This window comes from Vulpes lagopus, chromosome 1 (assembly GCF_018345385.1).
Source record: "Vulpes lagopus strain Blue_001 chromosome 1, ASM1834538v1, whole genome shotgun sequence".
Lineage (NCBI taxonomy): Eukaryota > Metazoa > Chordata > Mammalia > Carnivora > Canidae > Vulpes > Vulpes lagopus.
Window position 1 is genome coordinate 160,239,566 of NC_054824.1, and position 25,187 is coordinate 160,264,752.

Below are 25,187 nucleotides of genomic sequence, written 5' to 3' on the forward strand. Positions count from 1 at the left end.
GAGGAAACCATTTGCCATTAAAAAATTTATCAAAAATTTGAGAATTTACAAATCATCTGGAAATTTGTCTACAGTGCCATAAGCCTGATGCATCAAGAGAGATATTTAAACTAAAAATAAAGGGATATTTTTTTCTCATTGGTATTGCTGATTATTGGTCATTCTAGTCTTTATCAGTATTAAATCATATGCAATATTACAGTGTTTCTAGACAGATGTCATTTTTCATATAATATAATAACTTCTCAGTGTCTCAACATAAAGTTGCATTCAAGAATAGAATTGCTTCATTTTTTAAACTAGCAATGTGGTATACATGTACAAGAAATAGGGCTGTGTGTGTATCTCAGCATTAAGTGAGAAAATGCACACATGTGCATGTGTTGCTTTGCCTAACAGTGGCAAAAATGTGTTTTCCTTCCCAGACTATTTAAATTCTTACTGACTTTTACCCTGAGATGTCTAGTTTTACTGCTCTCCTATGCGATAAAGATAACCCTCATGATAAATTATCTCACTTTCCCAGCTTGGAAAAATCTCTCTCAGTTTTTCTAAAATGACTGATTAGATTTTTCACAGCCTCACATCCCCAGAATGATTCTTTGAAGGGAAATTTCTGTTAAGAACATTAGAGGCTGGGAAAGCAAGCAAAGTAGTAAAGAAAAAAAGCCCAGAGCACAGAGTACTCCTTAGCTTGCTGTCTTCAAGTCCTGACAGCTATTCTCAAGATTTTCCTCCACCAAATGAGAGACGTATTTAGGCACTGTGCAAACAGCAACTAATTTCATCTTGGAGAGACAGCTTTGGCTGCCAAGGGTTAGTCCACACCACCTTTGGCAGATTCATAGCCCCTTCCTTGGTCCTCTTCATTTTGACAAAGCCAGATGTCAAATTTCCAGCAAATGGTAGTCAAGTGTCTTTTTCAAAAGAAAGGTTATTCTGACAATTTCCTGACTAATAGAAATAATGTGCTTTAAGGAAGAAGCACCTATTTTCTCATTTTTGTAGAGGTGTCTAGTAGGCTTGAGGCAACCATGAGGGATGAGGGATAGGTGACTTAGAAGACATGAGGATAAATAAAATTAATTGGTGTAAAATAAGTTTTAAATATCCCTGAGTTGGGGGATCTGCTTCTGGTCACATCCCGTGTGGCCATATGTGGGGGCTAGTTAGGACAACTTCTCCACTCCCAAGGAAGAATCAGAGTCCTGTCCAAGCCCAGTTCAGTGTTCATGCTGGTGCTTGGCTTAGGTGCAGCCCTCAGGTCCTCAGTAGGCACAGAATCCACCAGGATTTTGATGAATGAGAATCAATTCCCCACCATTCACCTGGATGTCTTTGTAGGAGGTACTGTGAGTGGTCACATTAAAGTAGACTTTGTCCTTGAAAGCCAGATAGGCCACTCCAATGGAGTCAACAGATGTGACCTTGCTCAGAGAGAAGAGGGGTCCCCGACCCTTTCGGTAATAAAGGCTGAGGCTGAGCTCCTCAGAGAAGTAACCCTTCAGGGAGATGAGATAAAACCCATCACAGTTGATGATGATTGAGTTGTCTTGCACCTTCATAGTTTCATCCTTGCTTGGGGATGTGATGATGCAACCTTTCTCATTCTCACACCCTAAAGGAGAGGAGGGCAAGAAGAAAAAAAAGTGATTCCTTAGGACGGCATTCGGCAACCTTCCAATATATCTAAAAATATGTGAAGAGAAAGGGATAGGGAGAGATTTAGAAAAGAATGAAGGAGAAAGTTGCATTTCTACATGAGGGTTGGAGTCTGCTTTACCTGTGGAATGGAAGAAGAGGCAAAGCCAATACTAGTGGCCAAGAGAGTTTCAGATGGGGTTGGGATTCAAAAACTGAGAAGTTTTAGCAATTTGCAGTTGTCACAACAGACCAGGGGCAGGAAATGGAACTTTGAGCTTTCCCTGATTTTTCAAAATCAGGAGGGATTGGTAACTTCAGTGCTTCCTTTCTTTTTTAATGGATAGATTAGGGCAAAGGATAGCAGGAGTGCCCCTTGCCAGGGTCACACCATACCACCTTCACACAAAGCAATTGCTTATTAATGTTTCCCTAGCCTCTCACCACCTCACTGTGAAATGCAAATTTTTCATATGCCCTGGACACTGGACTTCTCAACAGCATTTACTACTAGCCTTTGCCTTTAGCAAAGTCACATAAATTTAATAATGCTGTTATACACAGAATGTCTATGTGCTTGGTTCTGCTCAGTAAGATGCAGGTGGGAGAGCTCAAGAACACAGACCTGCTTCTCCATTTTACCTTCTTACTGCTAGTTTTTCTTGAAAAAATGCCTTGGGAAGAGTTGCTACTACAGGAGGAAAAAATTGAGGAATGGAGGAGGACACAGATTGATGTCTTTGGTAGCTTTGTGTAGGGCAATTGCAGGTGTAAGGCAAAAAGACTAAATTTCTTTTGTTTCTGCCTCAGCCACAGTATCAGTCTGAATGGCCAAGGAACCACATCTCAGATTCCCCACTCTGGCCCATATCCCTTAGTGATAGGAAAGAACAGGTCCTCACTACTGGGTATAATTAAGTTAATTCTTACTTTGCACCAGACCCAGGGGAATTGAAAATGAGGGCCATTTATGGATAAACTTCCTTTCAGGCTCAGAAGAATTTGATAAACAAATGAATATCCATATAGAAACTATTGGTGATCATCCTAATATTAATAATGTATCTGAATAACACTATCCTGGTAGTTAGAGGATCACCTTGCCTTCATATTTGGGACCCTCTCAACTCTCGTTAAGACAAAATCTTGTTCTATAACTGATTTAGTGGGAAATGATGTGCCATACAGTCAGACAGCCTTGTAAAAAAAAAAGTAAAGCCTTAGTTTTCTTACCAAAAAAAAAAAAAAAAAGTAAGAATAATTCCTACTCAGGGTTCCTGGGAGGGTTAAGAAAGGCATATAAAGTGATTAATACAGTGACAAGCACATATTTGGTAACTAACTACTCCCTTTTCTTCTTTATACACCTTCTTTGTACTTAATGAAAACAGCATGGAATTGCAGGATTTGCCTCCCAAATGGTAGGGAGTGATTCTGTTTTCTGGAAGAAATTAAGAGACAAGAACAAAGATTCTTTTAAAAACATGAATCAATTGAGCAATACTTACTGGTAAATTGTACTCTGATACTTTGAATTGGAGGATACTGAGGTGGCACCTGAAGGAGGAAAAAGGATATATTTTTAGGAAAAAAAAACTGAGCAAATGAAATTAACAAGTCATATTTTATGAAGCAGAAATGCAGGAGTATAGGAGGAATAGCTTGACAAAAGACTTCATGTTTTCTATGAAGATTAGATCCAAACTTCCTAACCGCCTCCTTGATTTTCTGGAACATCTCCTAAGATAAGCTAAGAGTAAGTATTCTACTCTGTCATGCCAGCATCTAAGATCTGTCCTCACTTCTGCCAAACTCTTCCCGGCATTTTGCTTTGGTTCTCTGAGCCCCACTTTCCATTTTGGATGACGGAGCATTTAATAGTGATCTTAAGAACCATTCAGTCACAGAGATCCCCTCATGAAGAAGGCTATAACCAATCAATTCATCATGGTCACAAGCTCTCAGAATGCACTAGGAGTGAATCCTGGAAGCTTCCTGGCTGCTTGTTCTTTCACTGCAATGCAGGAGTAAGATTGTGCCATTATCAGGTCATATGCTCAAGAGAAACTGGTCTAATCCTTCAGAGTTCTGTAGATTTGAGTGTATATATTTCTAACACTGTTTCTTTCTCTTTTGTTTAATGACTTCAAAAACCTAACTTGGATCAAGTAAGTACTCAGCAGCAAGAGAGAAGTAAAACAATGAAGAAAGGAAGCCTGATAAAATATTGGTAGAAATTTGATGGGTAAAAGAACAAAGCAGTTCAATATGGAGCAAACTCCAAAATACATGAAGTGGGAAAAAAAACAACAAAGAGAAAAATCATGTATAAAGTATATTACCATTTAAAAAACATGTTAATAATGCCTGCATGGGCATTGAATATACCTGAAGGAATACTCAGAAAACAGGTCAAAAGTTGCCTCTGGAAAATGGAATCGGAAGCCTGAGCCCAGAATTGGGGATACTTTCTTTTCATGGTTTACTTTTTCATATTTTATTTTATTTTATTTTATTTTTTTAAGATTTTATTTATTTATTCATGAGAGACACAGAGAGAGAGAGAGAGAGAGAGGGAGGGAGGGAGAGAGGCAGAGACACAGGCAGAGGGAGAAGCAAGCTCTATGCAGGGAGCCCAACGTGGGACTCGATCCCAGGTCTCCAGGATCACACCCCGGGCTGCAGGCAACGCTAAACCACTGCGCCACCGGGGCTGCCCTACTTTTTCATATTTTAAAAATTTCTTACCATATGCTCATGTTACCCATTAAAAAAGGAATTTAGAATCAAAAACCAAAACAAAAAGCACCACCGATTGCTCCTGCCAAGAACAAAATTTTTCTCACAGGTTATTTTTGGTGAGACATCCTGATCAAAGATTTGGAGAAGGATTTATTTTCATACCCTGGGGTGTGGAATCCCTGCTTCCTACTCTCCTGGCACACTCAGCTGCAGTCGAGTGGATTCCACTGGGGGACTGCCCACACAGATGAGGAATCCCCTACTTCCCTTCTAAGTCAAATCACAAGCCTTACCAATCTGAAAAGAACAGGCAGCAGAGTAAGGAAGAGTCTTTTGGCCTGACAGTGGGTAGACCTCAGAGGCAATATTACCTCAGTGGTGAGTACATGGATAGAGGTGTTGACTTGGATGACTTGAGAGTCTTTGGTTCTCTCCCCTCCATGAACTGTTTGGGACGGCTGAATTAGTGTCCTTTGTGCTTAAGGAAGAGGGCCTCAGAGGGCATGTTACACTATCACTATAATCCCCTAGGTAAATAAATGCCCCCACTGCTCTCCATTTGGTTGGTGCCAGCATGAGTGGCCATGTTATTAAATCACAAAAAGCCTGTGCAGTAGCATAAACAGCATAGGGCTCAGCACATGGCCACCTTCGTTTTAATCATGTTCAACATCAGGCAGGTTCAGCATCATCCTGGGCAAGTTTCATAACTTCCCTAGAAATCAGTTTAATCATCTTTAAAAATTACCAGAAGATCAAGATGCCTGGGTGCCTCAGTGGTTGAGCATCTGCCTTTGGCTCAGGTTGTGATCTCAGGGTCCTGGGATTGAGTCCTGTATTAGGTTCCCTGTGGGGGAGACTGCTTGTCCCTCTGCCTATGTTTCTGCCTCTCTCTGTGTATCTCTCATGAATAAATAAATAAAATCTAAAAAATAATTACTGGAAGATCACAGGCATCCCTTCCAGCATTAACTGTCCAAGATTTGGATTTTAAAAGTTGCAATTTTAAGTCCATTTTAATAAAAGAGAAAAACACAAAGCCTCTTTATCCAAAGTTCCATCTCACTCTCAAATCTAAAAGCTCTCATGATTTAATTTGACTGACTGCAGAATCTCTAAAAGTTACCTACAAATCAAAGAAATTTCTGAATGTTTTCAGGTACTCTGGTGAAGTAGGGGTGGTAGTAACCAAGAGGACATTCTCTGAGACTGCAGTGCTGAGAGGCAGAAAAGAAAGCAACATATGGGGCATCCCTGGGTGGCGCAGCGGTTTAGCGCCTGCCTTTGGCTCAGGGCGCGATCCTGGAGACCCGGGATCAAATCCCACGTCGGGCTCCTGGTGCATGGAGCCTGCTTCTCCCTCTGCCTATGTCTCTGCCTCTCTCTCTCACTGTGTGCCTATCATAAATAAATAAATAAATAAATAAATAAATAATAATAAAGTTGTTGAATTATATTTAAAAAAAAAAAAAGAAAGCAACATATGACTTTCTCTCTAGGGCCGATCTAACAGAACTCCAGACTTAGGCTTCCTGTTCCTACTCCTAAAGAGTGCCCAGTATTAGACATTTACATATTCTCAGAAGTCTCTTACTAGCATCAATACCATCAAATCCACACAATGTTGTGAAATAAAATAAGATATTCCTTCCTTTCTCTTGCTTCCTGCCCTTGCATAACTTTTCCCTTCATCCTCCATATTTGATTACTTCATGCTCACTACCCCACCCCACACACACACTACCACAGTGTCCAATTCAAGACCTTCCATAGCTTGGCTCCAACCTCCCGGTCAAGTTTTATTGCCACATATATCCTGTCTGTGTCTTATGCTAGCTAACTGTTTTCTCTAATCTTTTTTGCCCTTGACTAAAGCTTGGAAGACAAGACAGAGATCATAGACTTGGGAGTCAGATTCAGTTCAAACTATGACTTGTGCAGCTTGAAAACATTGTATATTATTTCTTTTTTTAATATACAAAACAGTACTATGTATGATCTTTTTTTAAATTAAAATTAGTTAACATATAGTGTAGTATTGATTTCAGTAGAATTTAGTGATTCATCACTTACATATAATACCCAGTTGCTTATCCCAGTAAGCACCCTCCTTAATGCCCATCACCCACTTAATCCATCCTCCTACCTAGCTTCCCTCCAGTAACCCTCTGTTTGTTCCCTATAATTAAGAGTCTCTTATGGTTTGCCTCCCTCTCTGTCTTTATCTTATTTTATTTTTCCTTCCCTTCCCCCATGTCCATCTGTTTGGTTTCTTAAATTCCACATATGACTAAAATCAGATGATATTTGTCTTTCTCTCACTGACTTATTTCACTTAGTATAATACCCTCTGGTTCCATCCACATTGTTGCAAATGGCAAGATTCATTCATTTTGATGGCTGAGTAATATTCCATATATATATATATCACATCTTTATTCACTGGTTGATGGACATTTGGACTCTTCCCATAATTTGGCTAAACTGTTGATAGTGCTGCTATAAACATTGGGATGCATGTGCCCCTTTGAATCAGCATTTTTTTATCCTTTAGGTAAATGCCTAGTAGTGCAATTGCTGGGTCATAGAGTAGTTCTATTTTTAACTTTTTGAGGAACCTCCATATTGTTTTCCAGAGTGGCCGTACCAGTTTGCATTCCCACCATCTGTGGAAAAGAATTCCTCTTTCTCTGCATCCTCCCCAACATCTGTTGTTTACTGAGTTGTTCATTTTTAGCCATTCTGACAGGTGTGGGGTGATAAATCATCATGGTTTTGATTTTTTTTGCGTGATGATAAGTAATGTTGAGCATTTTTCCATGTATCTGCTGTTGGCCATTTTATGTCTTTGGAGAAATGTCTGTTCATGTCTTCTGCCCATTTCTTGACTGGATTATTTATTTTTGGGGTGCTGATTTTGATGAGTTCTTTATAGATTCTGGATACTAGCTTTTTATCCAATATGCCATTTGTAAATAACTTCTCCCATTCCATAGGTTGCCTTTTAGTTTTGTTGATTGTTTCCTTCACTGTACAGAAGATTTTATCCTAATGAAGTACCAATAGTTCATTTTTGCCTTTGTTTCCCTTGCCTTTGGAGACATGTCTAGTAAGAAGTTGCTGTGGTTGAGGTCAAAGAGGTTGCTGCCTGTTTTCTCCTCTAGATTTTGATGCTTTCCTGTCTTACATTTAGGTCTTCCATCCATTTTGAATTTATTTTTATGTATGGTGTAACAGAGTGGTCCAGTTTCATTCTTGTTTATGTCACTGTCCAATTTACCCAACACCATTTGTTGAAGATCCTTTTTTCCATTGGATATTTTTCACACTTTGTCAAAGATTAGTTGACCTTTTAGTTGTGGGTCCATTTCTGGGTTCTATATTCTGTTCCATTGATCTATGTATCTGTTTTTGTGTCAGTGCCATACTGTCTTGATGATTACAGTTTTCTAATACAACTTGAAGTCTAAAATTGTGATGCCTTCTGCTTTGGTTTTCCTTTTCAACATTACTTTGGATATTTGGGATCTTTTCTTGTTCCATACAAATTTTAGAATTGTTTATTATTGCTCTGTGAAAAATGCTGGTGTTGTTTTGATAAAGATTGCATTGAATATGTAGATTGTTTTGGGCAATATAGACATTTTAACAATATTTGTTCTTCCAACCCAAGAGCATGGAATGTTTTTCCATTTCTTTGTGTTTTCCTCAATTTATTTCATAAGTGTCCTATTGTTTTCAGTGTACAGATCTTTTATCTCCTTGGTTAGGTTCATTCCTATCATCCCTAGGTATCTTACAATTTTTGATGCAATTGAAAATGGGATTGGTTCCTTGATTTCTCTTTCTATTGCTTCATTATTGGTGAATAGAAATGCACAGATTTCTGTGCATTGATTTTATATTCTGCAATTTTTCTGAATTCCTGTATCAGTTGTAGCAATTTTTTTGATGGAGTCTTTTAGGTTTTCTACATAGAGTATCATGTCATCTTTGAAGAGTGAAAGTTTGACTTTCTTCTCGCTGATTTGGATATCTTTTAGTTCTTTTTGTTGTCTGACTGCTGAAGCTAGGACTTCTAGTACTACATTGAACAACAGTGGTGAGAGCAAACATCCTTATCATCTTCCTGACCTTAGGATAAAAGCTCTTGGTTTTTCCTCATTGAGGGTGATATTAACTGTGGGTCTTTTGTATATATTTATGATGCTGAGGTATGTTCCTTCTATTCCTTCTTTCTTGAGGGTTTTTATCAAGAAAGGATGCTGTATTCTGTCTAATGCCTTTTCTGCATTTATTGAGAGGATTATATGGTTTGTATCTTTTCTTTTATTAATGTGGTGTATCATGTTGATTGATTTGTGGATATTGAACCATCTCTACAGTCCAGGAATAAATCCCACTTGATAACAGTAAATAATCCTTTTAACGTACTGTTGGATTTGACTAGCTAGTATCTTGAGAACTTTTGCCTCCATGTTCATCAGAGATATTGATCTGTAATTCTCCATTTTTAGTAGGGTCTTTATCTGATTCTGGAATCAAGGTAATACTGTCCTCATAAATGAGTTTGGAAGATTTCCTTCCACTTTTGTTTTTGGAACAGCTTTAGAAGAATAGGTAAGAATTCTTCTTTAAATAGGTAGAAGTCCCCTGGGAAGCCATCTAGCTCTGGACTCTTGTTTGTCTAGGAAGATTTTCAATTACTTATTCAATTTCTTTATTGGTTTTAGGTCTGTTCACATATTCTATCTTCCTGTCTCAGTTTTGTTAGTTATATGTTTCTAGGAATTTTTATATTTCTTCCAGATTGCCCAATTTGTTGGCATATAATTGCTCATAATATTCTCTTATAATTGTCTTTTCTTCTTTGGTGTTGTTATGATCTCTCCTCTTTCATTAATGATTTTATTTACTTGGGTCCTTTCTCTTTTCTTTTTGATAAGTCTGGCTGGGGGTTATCAATTTTGTTAATTCTTTCAAAGAACAAACTCCTACTTTTGTTGATCTGTTCTACAGTTTTTAAGTTTTCCATATCTTTTATTTCTACATTTCTACTCTAATCTTAATTACTTCCCTTCTTCTGATGGTTTTAGGCTTTTTTTTTTTTAAGATTTTTATTTATTTATTCATAGAGACACACAGAGAGAGAGAGAGAGAGGCAGAGACACAGGCAGAGGGAGAAGAAGGCTCCACGCAGGGAGCCCGACGTGGGTCTCGATCCCGGGCCTCCAGGATCACACCCCAGGCTGCAGGCCGCACTAAACCGCTGCGCCACAGGGGCTGCCCTGGTTTTAGGCTTTATTTGCTGTTCTTTTTCCAGCTCCTTTTCATGTAAGGTTAGGTTGTATATTTGAGACTTTTCTTCCTTCTTGTGGAAGGTCTGTATTGGTACATACTTCCCTTTTAGGACTGCCTTTGCTGCATCCCAAAGGTTTGGCCTGTCATATTTTCAATTTCATTTGCTTCCTTTTATTTTTTTATTTCTTCTTTAATTTACTGGTTAACCCATTCATTCTTTGTAGGATGTTCTTTAACCTCCGTGTATTGGTGGTCTTTCCAATTTTTCCTTGCAGTTGACCTCAAGTTGCACAGTGTTGTGGTCTGAAAATATGCATGGAATGATCTCAATTTTTTTGTAATGGTTGAAGCTTGATTTGTGACCTGGTATGTGATCTATTCTGGACAATGTTCCATATGCACTTGAAAAGAATGTGTTTCTGCTGCTTTAGGATAAAATGCTCTAAATATATCTGTTAAGTCCAGCTGATCCACTGTGTCATTCAAAGCCATTGTTTCTTTGTTGATATTCTGCTTTGGTAATCTGTCTATTACAGCAAATAGGGTGTTAAAGTCCCCTATTATTATATTATCAATGAGTTACTTTAAGCTTGTTATTAATTGATTTACATATTTAGCTGCTCCCAAGTGGGGTCATAAATATTTACAATTGTTAGATCTCCTTTTTAGATATATCCTTCTATTGTAATACAATACCCTTCTTCATCTCTTATTACAGTCTTTGTTTTAAAATCTAGTTTGTCTAAGTATTGCTATTCTAGCTTTCTTTTGACGTGGTAGATGGTTCTCTACCACCACCCCCACTTTCAATCTTGCATCTTTGGGTATAAAATGAGTCTCTTGTAAGCAGAGTATTGATGGGTCATTTTTTATCCTTCTGATACCCTATGTCTTTTGATTAGAGCAGATGGTCCGAACAGACTCAATTTTACATTCAGAGTAATTATTGATATGAATTTAGTGCCACTGTATTACCTGGAAAGTCATTATTCATATAGATTGTCTCTGTTCCTTTCCAGTTTTTGGTCTCTCTTTTCCATGCAAAGGGTCCTCTTTTAATAAAAAGAAAATAAAGGTAAAGAACCTATTCCTATTTCCACGAGAACCGAAGCTGATGCTTTGGAGCACTCTAACTGGAAGATTTGGTACACGTGGGGGTGGGGGAGGGTCTTCTGAGGGAGAAACTTGCTGTGCTGGCTCACAGTCAGACCTGCTTTAATAAAGATGCCATTATGAGGCACAGGGGAATGGAGTTTGGTATGACGCCAGCCCCCTCCAGTAGAGGTGATATTTCATGTTAAAGTCCAACCATGCTGGAGGGTGGTGGGGGGTGGAAGATGGCATCATTCCACTCTCTCATCCCCAGGGAGGGGAACTAATGGCCACTGTTCAGGAGGCCTTAACAGAAAAGTGAGCAATCTCCTTTTCTCTGTCTGTCCTTGGCTTTCATCAGATCTTTACCTTCAACCATCTGTGCCTGACCATTAGCATGCCCTATTCCTCAGTTCTCCTGTGTTTTATCTCTGGCCAGCACCTGGGATTCAAAAAAAGAAATCTTAAAGTAAGTGGCAGTGTGTGCCACTCCTCACTCTTGGAGGAGAGCCTCCAAGAGCTGTACCCAGCACCTTTATGTCCCAGAGAAAACAATCTAGAAATATTGCATACTGTTGCTGAGCATTAGTTTTCATCTCTATGAAAATAAGGCATAATATTACTATTGGGATATTCCAGACGACTGTGAAGGTTAAGTAAGATAACATGTGAACACACCCAGCAGTTAGCCTGGCAAGCATTTGAAAAATACTTGCTTCCTTTGTTCTCTTTGCCGAGAGTGTCCCTCTATCTGTGTCTACTCATCATAATATCACCACCTTCAAGGCCTAAATCAAATCTCTGATTTTTGGCTTCTGCACTCCCATAGCAAGTATTTAAAGTCACTTTATTCACATGGATGTTTATAGCAGTTTTGTTCATTATTGCCAAAACTTGGAAGCAGCTAAGATGCTCTTCAGTAAGTGAATGGATAAACAAACTGTGATACATCTAGCCATTAAGCTATCACTCAATGCCAAAAGAAATGAAGCTATCAAGCCATGAAAAAAGATGGAAGAATCTTAATTGCATATTACTAAGTGATACAATCTGAAGAGGCTATATACTATATGATTCTAAATATATAACTCTGAAAAAGACAAACGACAGGGACAGTTGAAGATCAGCGATTATCAGGAGTTAGGGAGGAGGGAGAGTTCAATAGGTAGAGCACAAAAGTTTTAGAGTAGTGAGACTATTCTTCATGATACTGTAATGATGGGTACATGCCACTATTCAGTTGTTAAAGCTCATAAAATGTACAACACCAAGAATGGATCCTAATGTAAAAAAATAAAAACAAAAATACTCTATTGACTATCCATTCTATCATTGGATATAAGTCTCACCTGCTCTACAAGACTGTTTAGGTGTGTGACCCTGGTAAATGCTATACTACTTTGATGATTTTCAGTTTTTTTATCTGTAAAATGGAAATAGTAAAATTTATATCTTAAGAGGGTTGTTGTGAAGATTTAATGAGATAATGTTTTGTGAATTTTCAGCATTTGGCCTGGAACAGTGTAAGAATTTGACAAATGTCAGCTATTATTTTTGGATGCACATGGGAAGACAAGATCCATATCATGTTCTTAATTTATTCTGTACAACATTACTCAATCTTCATATATGACTACAGAATGAGGGAACTAATAAAATAATGAATAAAGACTACCAAAGTCCCTGAAATATTCATTCTCTGGCTCTCTGTAGCCCAAGGAAGCAGTACAAAAGGATCTGGGCTTCATGAGAAAGATTATCAGAAAACAACCAGGAAATATTTATTTTACCCACATGCAAATAAACATGGTCTTTTTTAATATCAAGAAAACCAAAATCCTCAGATCCTCTCCAAGTACTTAAAGAAAAGGGAAAATATAAAAGGTCCCAAAGAGTTTCCATATAAGAACAAGCTATAGAATAAAGTTTCTTCAATCTGGGTAGTCTGAAGAACCCACATAATTCTCAAAGATAAAATGCAAAATCCTGTAGGTCAAGCACACCAGAAAAAGTATAGTCCTGATTGAAGGAAGTGGTTTCAAAAGCATGAGTATAAAAGAAATCATTTCCTTGATGCGAACAAGAAATGTTTTTCCCACTGGATTATTCGATAATTGATTGAATAATATGATTGTCATATTATTTGGTGGCTTAAAACAGCATCAACAATTACTGTGTATTGTTGTACGGCAAGCATTAGATTCAACGCTGGGAAGACAAAGAAATAGGACAGACGATTCTATTTTGACAAACTTATATGCCAGTTGAGGAAATAAAACCCTCCCTCTACATAAAAACTTTGTTGTAAATGTCAATAGACAGCGTATGCCATAAGGTTCCAGAGAACAGAAACAAATGACTGCAGGCTTTGGCAGGTCAAGGAAGAAAGACTTGGACAGAGGCCTTGAAAGAGAGAAAGGAGTCAGATAAGTAAAAGACATTCTGTGGAAGAAAGGTCTAGAAATGAGACCATTCTTGGTATTCACGAAAAAGAATAAAAATTCATTAAGAACTTACAACATGCCATGCACTAAGTTATTCTTTCTCAGATTCATTGCCTCATTTGCTGCTCAAAATAATCCTAGTAAGTATGAATAATGATTACCCATGTTTTGCAGATAGGAAAATGAGAATCAGTGCTGTTAAAAACTTGCTCACGAATAAACAGGTATTAACTTGAGTTTGGCTGAACTCCAAGTTCCTGATAATACCCCTTCTTTTATCCTATATTATCTTAAGAGGGGGGGAAAAGCCCTATGAAAACATTTGTCTGATGGTCCAAGATTAATTTGAATTATTCCCATCAATACTGATCAGGATTAACATATTAGGTTTTAGATAGTTGTCAAAATATTCAGCTATATCTCAAAATATCCAAAAGTTCTCCAGGGAAAAAAAAGCTCTTCACCCAACTCTACAAGGTTGTCTGTGTAGTACAGTTTGGCAAAACTTTTAGCTGGGCTCTGGTTGGGTACAATTGTCCTGGCAAGGAGCAGCAGGCCCATGAACAAGTACAAAGTAGGCAGCAAGAAGGTGCTACAACGAAGAGCCAGAATTAGGTCCTTTTCTGGCCTCTCTTAGGATCTCGGGCACTAATTTGTCCAAGAATATGGATGGGAAATATCTGATGTCTAGTGTTTACCTAGCAGTCTGTACCATGTCCTCAAAAAGGTGAGGCTTATTTCAAGAGGTCATCTTTGGAGAGTGTGAGTTTCTAATTCTGACTCATTGGGATGTGCCATGAGCCTGCCAACTTTATGCTCATTTGGCATCTGTCCTAGAGAAGGGCATCTGTGGCAGGAGGGAATGACATTCATCAAATATGAAAGCAAAACGTGGGCCCTTCATTCACTGTGTGGGCCTTGCCCTTCCTCACTTGATTTCAGCCCACAGTGTCAAGATCCTACATGGGAGTAAGCTGGGTTGTGAATCAGTGTTGGAGGGTGGGGAAACAGATCTGTGTTGGGAACTCCCCAGTTCACCATGCTACCTTCACTGGGATGTGAACCACTCCTTTCCCCCGCCTTGGGCTTCGTGTCAATAGGGGAGAGATGAGAGATCATGAAAGCACAACCTCACAAGCTGTCAGGATATGTTTCAAGGGGCCTCTGAAAAGAAAGATGGAATTTTTCATCCTTAACTCAGAACAGTAGGCTGGGAAAGTAGACTCTCTTTCTGGGACACTTAAAGTGTACTCAGTGGAAACGGCCTCTTTGCAAAGGGCCTACCTGTGATCAGGGAAGTTCACAAGCCCACTCAGAGGAAAAAAAAATGGGAAGAATGGGCAAAACCTGGTTATTTGGCCCCAGGGGGCGGGGGCGGGGTGGGGGGGGGGCCGGGGAGGGTGTCTCTTCTATTCAGAAAACCTCATCCCGAAAGGTACATTTCTTACAGATGTATATGTGTGGCTTTGAAAACCTCTTTGAATAGTCTTTTGTGATTTAATGAACACAAATAAAAGCCATTTTAATTGTCATCCAAACTTTCTCTTTCTCCATTCCCACCCTTCACCATGGCTGCCAGCACCTTTTTGCTGTAATCTTTCTCGTAATGTTTATTCTCCTATCTACTACACAGCCCATGTGGTATCCTAAAGGCAGCCTGCTCTCTCTAACCACTTCCACTCTTCCTACCAAATTTACTTAGTAATGGATATTCCTCAAAAAGGATACTGGCCCTGTCCTCTCTATCTCAGAGAATAAGAACTGTGGTTTCATTGCCCTGAATGCTTAGTAACTAACAGTAACTATAAATGAAGGAGCAAAAGCATCCATATGACATGAGCACTCCCTTCAAAATTATATGATTGACCTAATGCAACCAATTATTTATATCCACCAGGGAAGGGTTTTCTTACATCTGGGTTTCCCTTTCCACATTAACTGTCCTCAGAGTACCCTGACAGAGGAATCTGCCAAATCATTTCCAAGAATTCCTTTTCTCATTTCAGTGATTTAGTTAAGTCTCCATCATAACATCCTTGTAGCAGCTTAGTGTCTAAGCAACTGGAAGGGTCGGTTTACAATATACCCATTGCATTATCACACATTTTACAATGCCTCAAACATAATGGCATAGTAAATAAATGTTTGCTGAGCTAAGGCGGAACTTAACCCCTTAGATTGTGCCCAGATCTTAGCTAGTGGCTCCATAATCACATATCTGACGCTGGCTCTAGCCAACACAATACATTACTCAAGGTTTTTTGAAATTGCCTTGTTCATCCTTGAGTACAAAGAGAATAGCAAAATTATTACAATCAATACCTTTCTATTTGAAGTCACTCATTCCCCATCTCACTTGCTATACAAAAAGGAAGGACTGTTGATTTGGGAGGGCAACTCAGTAGAGCAAACAAGGTACTGGTGTAGGAATAGGAACACCTAGGGCTGGTCTTAAGCCAGAACAAGTCCTTTCCCTTCCTCAGTTTCTAATTTCTTCATCTTCATGTCTAACTTCAGTTAAATTGGTAGAATATGCAGTATGGAATAAGAAGTTCTTATTCACACTGTGGTGTAAGCAATGCCTATAAACTCTTCCATGTCAGAGATTAGGCAAATCACAACATTCAAAAGAGAAATCTCAAGAGATTGATATGAAGAACTTTTGAACAGAGACCTTTTCAACACAATAAATCCTCTACTGTAATAAAAGCAGCAAGTCTCCTCCCCAAATGGCTCCCTCAAAAATATCTCTAGTGTTGTCTGTGCAGTGAAGCTCTTAGTCTCATTTTCATAAGCCTAAATAATCCTCAACCTGTATTCTGGGCCTAAGTAATCCTTGACCTGTATTCTGATGGGTACTGAGATTGATGATGGGTAAAAAGCATCAGTAAGATGATGACGGTGGTGACAATGACAATGAAATTTTAAAGTAAAGCCTTCCTAAGGTATAAAAGATAGATGAGAGACAGAAAGAGAGAGAGGCATAAGCATGGACATAGGGATAGATGTAGATAGTGGAATATTATGCAGCCTTAAAAAAGGATGAGATCTTGCCATTTGCAACAACATGGATGAACTTAGAAGATATTATGCTAAGTTAAATAAGTCAGACAGAGAAAGACAAATACCACATAATTTTACTCATAAGTAGAATATAAAAAAAGAAAACAAATGAATAAAAAAAGACAGAGACAGATCTACAAATACAGAGAACAAAATGATGGATATGGGAGGATAGAAAAAAATGAGTGAAGGATTGTGGGAAGCACAGGCTTCTAGTTACAGAATGAATAAGTCATGGGAATAAAAAGCATAGCACAGGTAATATGGTCAATGATACTGTAATAGTAATATATGGGGATAGGCAGTAAGCATAGCAAATTGAATCACTATGTTGGACACCTGAAACTAATGTAACATTGTATGTCAACTCTAGTCAAATTAAAAAAAAAAAAAGCTAACTAAAGCATTTCTGATAATGAATGGAAGAGAAACAAAGCACCTAATGCAAAAGTATGCTTGCTTTAAAATCCCAGTCAAGAAACTAGGTATTGAAGCTTTCTGTGAAACTTCTTACTGAAATTTCTTACTATACCCTACTTGGTTATCCATTACTTCTCACACAGTGTGTTATTGCTTCTTTAACTGTCTTGTTTCCCCACTGGGTTGGAAACTCTGGGAGGGCAAGGGAGAGCATATGCTGCCCACTGCTTCTCAGTGTCTGACAGGTAACCGGTACTCCATAGATATTATTTTATTTTTTATAAGATTTTATTTATTTATTTATTTATTTGAGAGTAAGAAAGAGAAAGAGAGAGAGAGAGCACAAGTGGGGGGTGAGGGCACAGAGAGGTAAAAGCAGGCTTTCCATTAAGCAGGGACTCCAGGATCATGACCTGAGTCAAATGCAGACACTTGACCGACTGAGTCACCCAGGCACCCCTCCGTAGATATTGTTAACAAGTAAGTGAATACAAGTAAGTTTGTAGTGTGTTAAATGAGTGCCACCCTGCCCCATTCATACCCACCTCAAACCTCAGAAAGTGACTTCACTTGGGTCTTTACAGACGTAATTAGTTGAGTTAACATGAGACAAACTAGATTAGGGTGGGAGCTAAATCTGATATGACTGGTATCCTTAAAGCAAGAAGAGAGGACACAATGATATACATAGGGAGATGATCAGGCAAAGATGGAGGCAGAGCTTGGAGTAATGCAACTATGAGCCAAGGAACTGGCTGGAGGCCACCAAAAGCCAGAAAGAGGAAAGGAATAATTTTTCTCTAGAGCCTTCAGAGGGATCTCCCCTCCAGAACTGTGGGAGAACAAATTTCTGTTTTAAAACACGTAGTTTTTAAACAGGTAATTTATTATGGCAGCCCTAAATAGCTAATACATAGTTGAATAGCCATTTCCAAATAGTGGGCAAATCATGGTATCACATTAAAGTAAGTCTTTGAATCAGAGTGTGATGGAATGAGAAAGGCCCAGGGAGATTATGTAGTCTAATCTCCTTATTATTTACAACAATTAAAAATTAAAGAAAATAGGCTCAGAGAAAAGAAATAATGAGATAGTGCTCAATTTGAGGTCCTTTCTTATCTATAAATATACAACACATATAATAATCCATCTTATAAAAATAATCTATAAGGTATTATGCAACTATTAATTCATTGATTAACATTCATTATGTCATCAATATTTGCATAAGTAGATTTAACTCTCTTCTGTAAAAGAATATTCCTCCTCAATACCAGGTCATAAATCTTTCCTTCAATTTTTCTTCATAAACAACTAATGTCAAAAATGGAAATAAATTTTATAACAGCCAGACAAAATTTTTAAAGCTTAGGGTCATAGAGTCAAGGCCAAGGGTAACGGAAAAAGACAGGACTAGAATTTAGACCCAGTCTTAATTTCTAACCCTGACTTTTCTACATAAACCTAGGTAAGTCTCTCATGCCTCAAATTTCAGTTGCGAAACTGAACAAATCTCCATCTAATTTTCTCTAAGGTTGTAGTGAATTACAAAGGACAAAAGTAGGGAAAAGATCTGCAAAAAAGGAGGGGCTGTTATTGCAAGTAACAGCAGGAGTAATACCCCTCAATTGTCCCCCCCAAAGGAGCTTAGAGTTCCTAGTCTTCGTCATACCAGATGCAGGGCGAGGTTAAGAACTCTCAGGGTGTTGGAAGCTAAAAACATTAAGCACCCAACACACAAGTAACTCAAAATATATTTTGTATTCCTAAACTGTAAAATGTGTGTTTTACAACTTATTTCATAACCCAACAGGTTTTTTATCTGCCCTTTTAATGGTTTTGCTGCTGACTTGTAATGTTGTCATTTACATCCAGATCTTTGATGGTTTCTGTGGTTCTCTAGGCCCATGCCTTAGCCATAGCTACAAGGAAGCCCAGCCCTGGACCCTCACTTCCCCAACAGTTTGGGAATGAAGGTTTTCCATCCATAAGTGCTTATTACATAGTGTTGGTAGAATTAAAGTTGAATCTACTTGTCCATTTTTCGGTCAGAGTATGTTCTTAAGTAGCATTTACATGTTATCAAAGTTATACAAATTTAAACAAATTAATAACCCACCTAAGGAACATTTAAGAATGAAAGTCCTGATGAAAGGAAAAATAATTTTTCATTATGCTAGTCAGATCCCCAATGTTTCCAGTATTGTGAACAAGACAACATACCTTTTCTAGACATAATTTTCTACCTGATTTGGCAACCAAGTCATTGGAGAATTGCATGAAATATATCAAACTTGAATGGGAGGAAAGGGGATGGGACAGGCCGTGTTCTAAATACATCATTTTAGATCTCTGAACCACTTTCAGACACTAACACATTATACCTTCATAATTCTCCTCTTCACTCCTCCTTTCCTCTCCAATGCAGTCATGAGCTCTTACTTAGAAATTTATGTTCAAAAATGCTAGGATTATTACAAGGGTTTTTAATTTGTTTTTAATCCTAAAAATTTCAGGAGCAATGTCAAGCTTCATGAAGTTAAGGTTAACGTTAACTATGATATGCTTTCTGAGGTTGAGTTACAGTGTGGGTGTCCACATGTATACATGCCACAAAGTAAACATTTTAATTAAGTTAGTGGTCCTATGCCTATGAAAGCATGTTCATGAATAATAATAATCTCAGCATTTACAAAGCTCTGTGACACAACATTCACTTCTCACAGAAACCAAATTCCAATTTTGGAAATGATTAAATGGATACCCTGGGAATTTCACAGAATTTACCCAAGGTCACAAAGTTAGAAGGCTGGATCAGGAACCAGTCATCTGATTCCTGCACACTGTTGCCTACACCCCAACAGCTCCTCCAGAAGGTTGAGACGTTGTTTTATAATTTCATGTAAGGAAATATTTTAATTCCTTTGCTTGAAAAGTTAAGGATATCAAAAGTATGGTGGCTAGAAACAAAGCACATAAGCTATAAGATGTCAGGACTACATGTTTCACCTGTGATAGAGGGATAAGCTTTCCACTGTGTATTTCTGTTGTTGCCTTAAACTCACTAAGTATAACATAAAAATAACATTGTACATGGCTCCTCTAACCTAGCTATCGCCAAAAGATTAACATTCATTTTTCCATGAATAAAGAATCCCTGAAAAGGGTGGAAAACTGCAGTTTCTCTGAGAGTAAAGGGCACAAACGTAATTGCTATTAAAGGAAATAGAATTGGAAGGGCAGGGTGGTCAGCCCTGGGCAAGGCTGGTTCTACTCTATGCTAGTAGCTGAGGTCAAGGGAAAGGAACTGGGAGGTTATACTCTTGGGTCTATACCAAGAGCCCTTCTGCTCACTTCCCAAATCTCCTGTGTGTATGCATGTGTTTTGTTTTGTTTTGTTTTGTTCTGTATCTGTATACGTATATGGCATTTTCCCACATGATTTCCATCCAAATTACTGTCATATTTTGAGTATGTGGGTCAGAACATGTATCTAAATTTTTCATTTAGAAGATATTACTACTTGTAAAGAGTGAACAATATTAGGCCCCCCGACAGTGTTCATCCTCTTACAAATGGATCAGCACTTGGCTTCCTGAGAAAAGTTTTCTAATCTTAATTCCTCAGGAAAACAGTAGGCTCTCTTTAAAACAAAAACAAACAAAACAAAACAATACATCTGAGAATGGTTAGTTTTACTGTGGTGCCCCCTAGTGCTGTAAGAGATTTGATTCACTTTCTGTATTTGCCAATACATAGACCACACATGAGAGAAGCAAAATTTAGAGAGGCAACAATTTTAGTAATTTATCCTGTATTTTCTTTTGCATAGAATGGAGTAAAGTGTCCTCCCTTACCATGAGTCACAAGACCCTTTGTGATCTGCCCCCGCCTAGATTTTCAGCTTCATCTTCTGCCACTTTCCCCTGTGAACAAACTTCAACCACTCTGAACAAATTGCGATTCTACTAAGGAACCCTTCTGACCCTGTCCAACGTCACCATCTCTCTCATCCACTTAAAGAATTTTCACTCCTCCTTCTAATATCGGCTGAGGCATTCATCACCTACTCCCCCAGTTTCTACCATCTCTGAGTTTCTGGGGGTTTATCTGTAAATAGACTATGTCTAACACCTGCTCAAAAATCCAAAGATTGTATATGGGTTTTTTTGTTTGTTTGTTTGTTTGTTTAAGATCTTATTTATTTATTTATGAGAGACACAGAGAGAGGCAGAGACATAGGCAGAGACATAGGCAGAGGGAGAAGCAGGCTCTATGCAGGGAGCGTGATGTGGTACTCGATCCCAGGACTCCAGGATCATGCCCTGAGCCAAAGGCAGACGCTCAACCGCTGAGCCACACAGGTGTCCCAGATTTTTTTTATTGTTTATTATTTTTATTATTACTTTCCCTGAAAACCTGAAAACACTTAATGACAAGTTCAGTTCAACACTTTAGATGTTTTTCTTTAATTCTCACAGAATTGCTTACTGCAGAAATGCAAACTCGGATGTATTAGAAATCGCTTATTTGCAGGTCTGTCATTAAAAAAAAAGAAATTCTAAGAAGTGTGTTAGATTATATGGGGATGCATTTAAATTGAGCTAATCTGGGACAAGATGCTTTCAGGCAAAAACACCTCTTTTTCCTCCTGATTGATACAAATAAAAGTCCAAGTTATAGCCTGAAACTTCATCAGGAAACTGAATTCTAATTCTGGGCATCATTGGTACAGAACAGATCACTCACTTTCTAAGTACCTCTACTTCTGTTCTTCCCAGCAGTAAAAATGGTAAGAATGTAAATCTTTCACCATGGGATTTGCTGAAGAACTATCACTAAAAGCCCCTCATTCACATATATAAAGTGCTACAGTAAAGGTGGTGCAAATCTTGGGAGAGCCTTGGCCTCCAAAGCCCTGAAACACATGGATGCAATTTACGAAAGCTTCACACATTATAGGTCAGGTCCTTTCTACCATTGTTCCCAGCTGAAACCACAGGTACAACTGGGAGCCTCATACTTTAAGTGGAAGTTCCAATAAATATCCAAACAATGTGTATTGGTTTTGGTGACAGAAACACTCAATTTTATAACTTGTATCATGGATACTCTTCTAAGGTATCCAGTTCTTTCCCCTTTCTAAATCAGGCATTTAGCTAACACAGAATAGGTTATATAAATATATGACATATAAATAACTACAGGGATGCCTGGGTGGCTCAGGGGTTTAGCACCTGCCTTCAGCCCAGGTCGTGATCCTGGAGTCCCAAGATTGAGTCCCACATTGGACTCCCTGCATGGAGCCTGCTTCTCCCTCTGCCTATGTGTGTGTCTCTCTCTCTCTGTCTCTCGTGAATAAATAAATAAAATCTTTAAAAATAAATAAATAAATAATAAATAAATAAATAAATACAGATTACAAATATATGTGTAAATTTTATTTCCTCCAGTCCCTTCTTAAGAAGTAGGAAATTCATATGCTTAGACATAAGAATCTGTTAACTTATGTTTTGTATTTCTCAAATCCTCATACCCATTCTACAAATATATATAAACTACATACTCACAGGATATTGAGCTAGACGAGATCTTTCTGATCATGTGATCCAACTGCCTTGTGTTAAAATGAGTAAATCAAGGCCAAAGAGGGAAGTTACAGGAGTGGGTAAGATCTATCTTTTTTTCTAGTATCTCAAAAACTAAAGCTTCTGCTTTTCACATAAGTAAATACAACTTAACAGAGTTGTGAGAAACAGAAGTTTACTAAATAAACTTGATTGAAGGGAAAGCCCACTGTCAAATGAGGTTTAATAGTTATATCTATATTTTTTACAGAGGCATGCATGTAGGCAGTTATTTTATAAAGCTAAAAGTTAAATCTAGGAAATAAGGAAAAGTCATGATTATTCTCCAAATATGTTTTTCCAACAATAAAAGAGATCCAGTTTAACTGGACAAATGATCAGCATTTCAGCTCAATTTCACCCCTCAGACATGTATCACTGGAATATTATTTTTCTAAAAGTAGAAGTTTGATTTACATCACCACTGCCTCCATCCTTCAATCAAAATTCCAAACAATCTTATCAATGAGTTTAGAAGGCTACCAGTCTATGTCCCTTTTTCAACAACTACACTACACCCTTGTCTCTCTCTCTCTCTCTCTCTCTCTTTCTCACACACACACACACACACACACACACACACACACACACACACAGAGCCACCATCACCATTTGATCAAATTCCAGGGAGAACACACATGAGCCACCTATGCTCTCCTTCCCCCTAATAAACTACATGAGATTAAATGTAAGGATCCACTGTGCTGCTCTGGGTCCTACAACAGTACAAGAAATTGTATTAGCTAAGACAGTCTAGCTAAGAAATAAGAAAAACAATAAAGGTGATGTAAAGTGAAGAATTTCAAATATCTGTGCCAAAAAAATTCTGTACTCCAAGTATATGAGAGCACATTTCTTAAGCAAACAGCTCTAACATACCTCCTATGTCTTTGCTTCCATTTCTGTGCCTAGATCAAAGAAACCTATTCTCTCCCAGAGATCAGCTCACTGAATTCTAGAATCCTGGAAACCCGCACTTAGCTTTCCCTCCAGGCTCTGTCACAGAGTCACTGGGTGACTTGCCAGAAAGGATTCCTCTCTTTCTCAATATCTCCTAGGTATTGACAGTCCCTGGGCAGCCCCGCCACCAGTTGGCTATATATCTGTTTCACCTTTTCCTCTCTCCTGCTCAGAGCCCTAGTACAATTGTTAAGCCCTGACTGGGGCCATCTGTCCTGTCTTTCTATCCCCCCATAGTGTATGGAAATACGTAACACTGTGGTTGTTTGAAAAAGCACTCTCAGGGCTCCTGGATCTGGTGAATGCACTCAGCTGTTCTATTTTTGGTCATTCTCTTTGTTTTCTTCTCAGAAAAGCCTGATTCCGGTCTGTCTTAGGCATCCTGCCATGGACACGTTACTCCTCCCCCACCCCTCCCCCCTAATCTCCTACTCTAATTTCATTGAAGGGGCTCTGCATAGAGAAGGAAACATGTGACAGGACAAAGAGAGGACTGGCGCATTGTGCTCATCGGCCTGCAGATTTGATATGACACCAGCTATACTTCTGGAATTTAGGAACATGAGCCCTTTCTGCGGTACAATGATCACAACCACACTCCCACCAGCCTCTGTGCACCAAAAACCCCTACTTCCTGTAGACAAAGACAAGCCCAGGCATTGGTTAGGACTCTGCTTATCTTATCCTGGTCTAATTTGAGGTACCCAGTCTCTTACATGGCCATCAGAAATTAAAGTTCCTCTTGTCTCACCTTTACCAGGGAGAGACTTTTCTAACCTAAAACCACCTGCCAAGGAAACAAGAATTATCAGACTAGCCCCACCGAGGGAACATGGGAAAACTATACGTTTATTTTCTTTTCGGTGGAATCTCCTGCAGTCGAGAACATCCTTAATGACCTAGTAGTGTTTGTAGATATAACAAGTTAAATAAAAAATAATATAGAAGGAACCAGAACAACGAGAAGGAAAAAGGGAAAGAATATCTTCATTAAGTGGGGGAAATATTTAGAAAGATGGTCACCCACTACATAATGCATTGGACAGAGTAGGGAAAGACAAAGTGATGTCTGTAAGTTGTGACTAGTAGAGAAATACTGAAAAACAATCTCTGATTAAGTTGTTGTGGTAAATATTTGGCCACCTGTGAGTACACACGTGAACACAGACTTCTCAGCCTTTAAAATACACAGGTGAGCTAAATAAAGGACTATTGGTACCTTCAGCATTCTTCAAAAAGCAAATCGCCTGTGGGGTTTATGAATACAGTGGCAAAGTGGAATTGGTCCCTTTCTTATTTCCTCTTTATATAAATTCCCTGATCAGATCTCACTAGCAGAATGGGTAAAGCAAGTGTGTATCAGTGACTCCAAGCTTCAAAGCGAGAGTTCATAAAGGAATACCAGGATTCTTGCATTGCAAAGAAAAGAAGAATCCAGAAGCAGTGCCTTTGCCCTACCTACCTCTACTGTGCCTCACCACCACCACTACTGAAAGGAAGGAAGGAAAGGAGAGACAGGAGGGTGTTTGACCACACTTTACAATCACTGAGGGACAGGTGAGGGGCAATGAACAGTTTTGGCATCAGATTATTTCCAAGTGACTGGAGCTGCTGGAGCTGCCATCAGCATGAGCTGGAGGAAACAAAGTGCCTACTGGAGCGTCCGTCTTACCTGAGAAGCATAGAAGTGCAGGCAGATGTAGGTGAAACACAGGAGCAGACCCAGCCCCTGAATTATGGCTGCCACCAGCAATACCTTGTTCTTCTGGAATCTTCGCCCTGGTGTGTTTCCCACATTCTGGTCCAGGGGTTGGACCCCTTCCATCTTCACAGTTTAGATGTAAGGAAGATGAAAACTGTGGCAAAGGGGAGCAAGCCTGAGGGAGACTGACCTCTT

General features: G+C 38.7%; 1 protein-coding gene across 1 annotated transcript; it reads right to left on the reverse strand.

Moving 5' to 3' along the window:
• Positions 1–1,268: 1,268 nt before the first annotated feature.
• TNFSF4 (TNF superfamily member 4) lies at positions 1,269–25,176 on the reverse strand. Its single transcript, XM_041749669.1, has 3 exons — positions 24,963–25,176; positions 3,150–3,198; positions 1,269–1,618 (listed from the first exon to the last, which is right to left on the reverse strand). Exons 1-3 carry the CDS (start codon positions 25,113–25,115, stop codon positions 1,269–1,271), a joined length of 552 nt encoding a protein of 183 aa, XP_041605603.1. The 5' UTR covers positions 25,116–25,176.
• Positions 25,177–25,187: the final 11 nt, after the last annotated feature.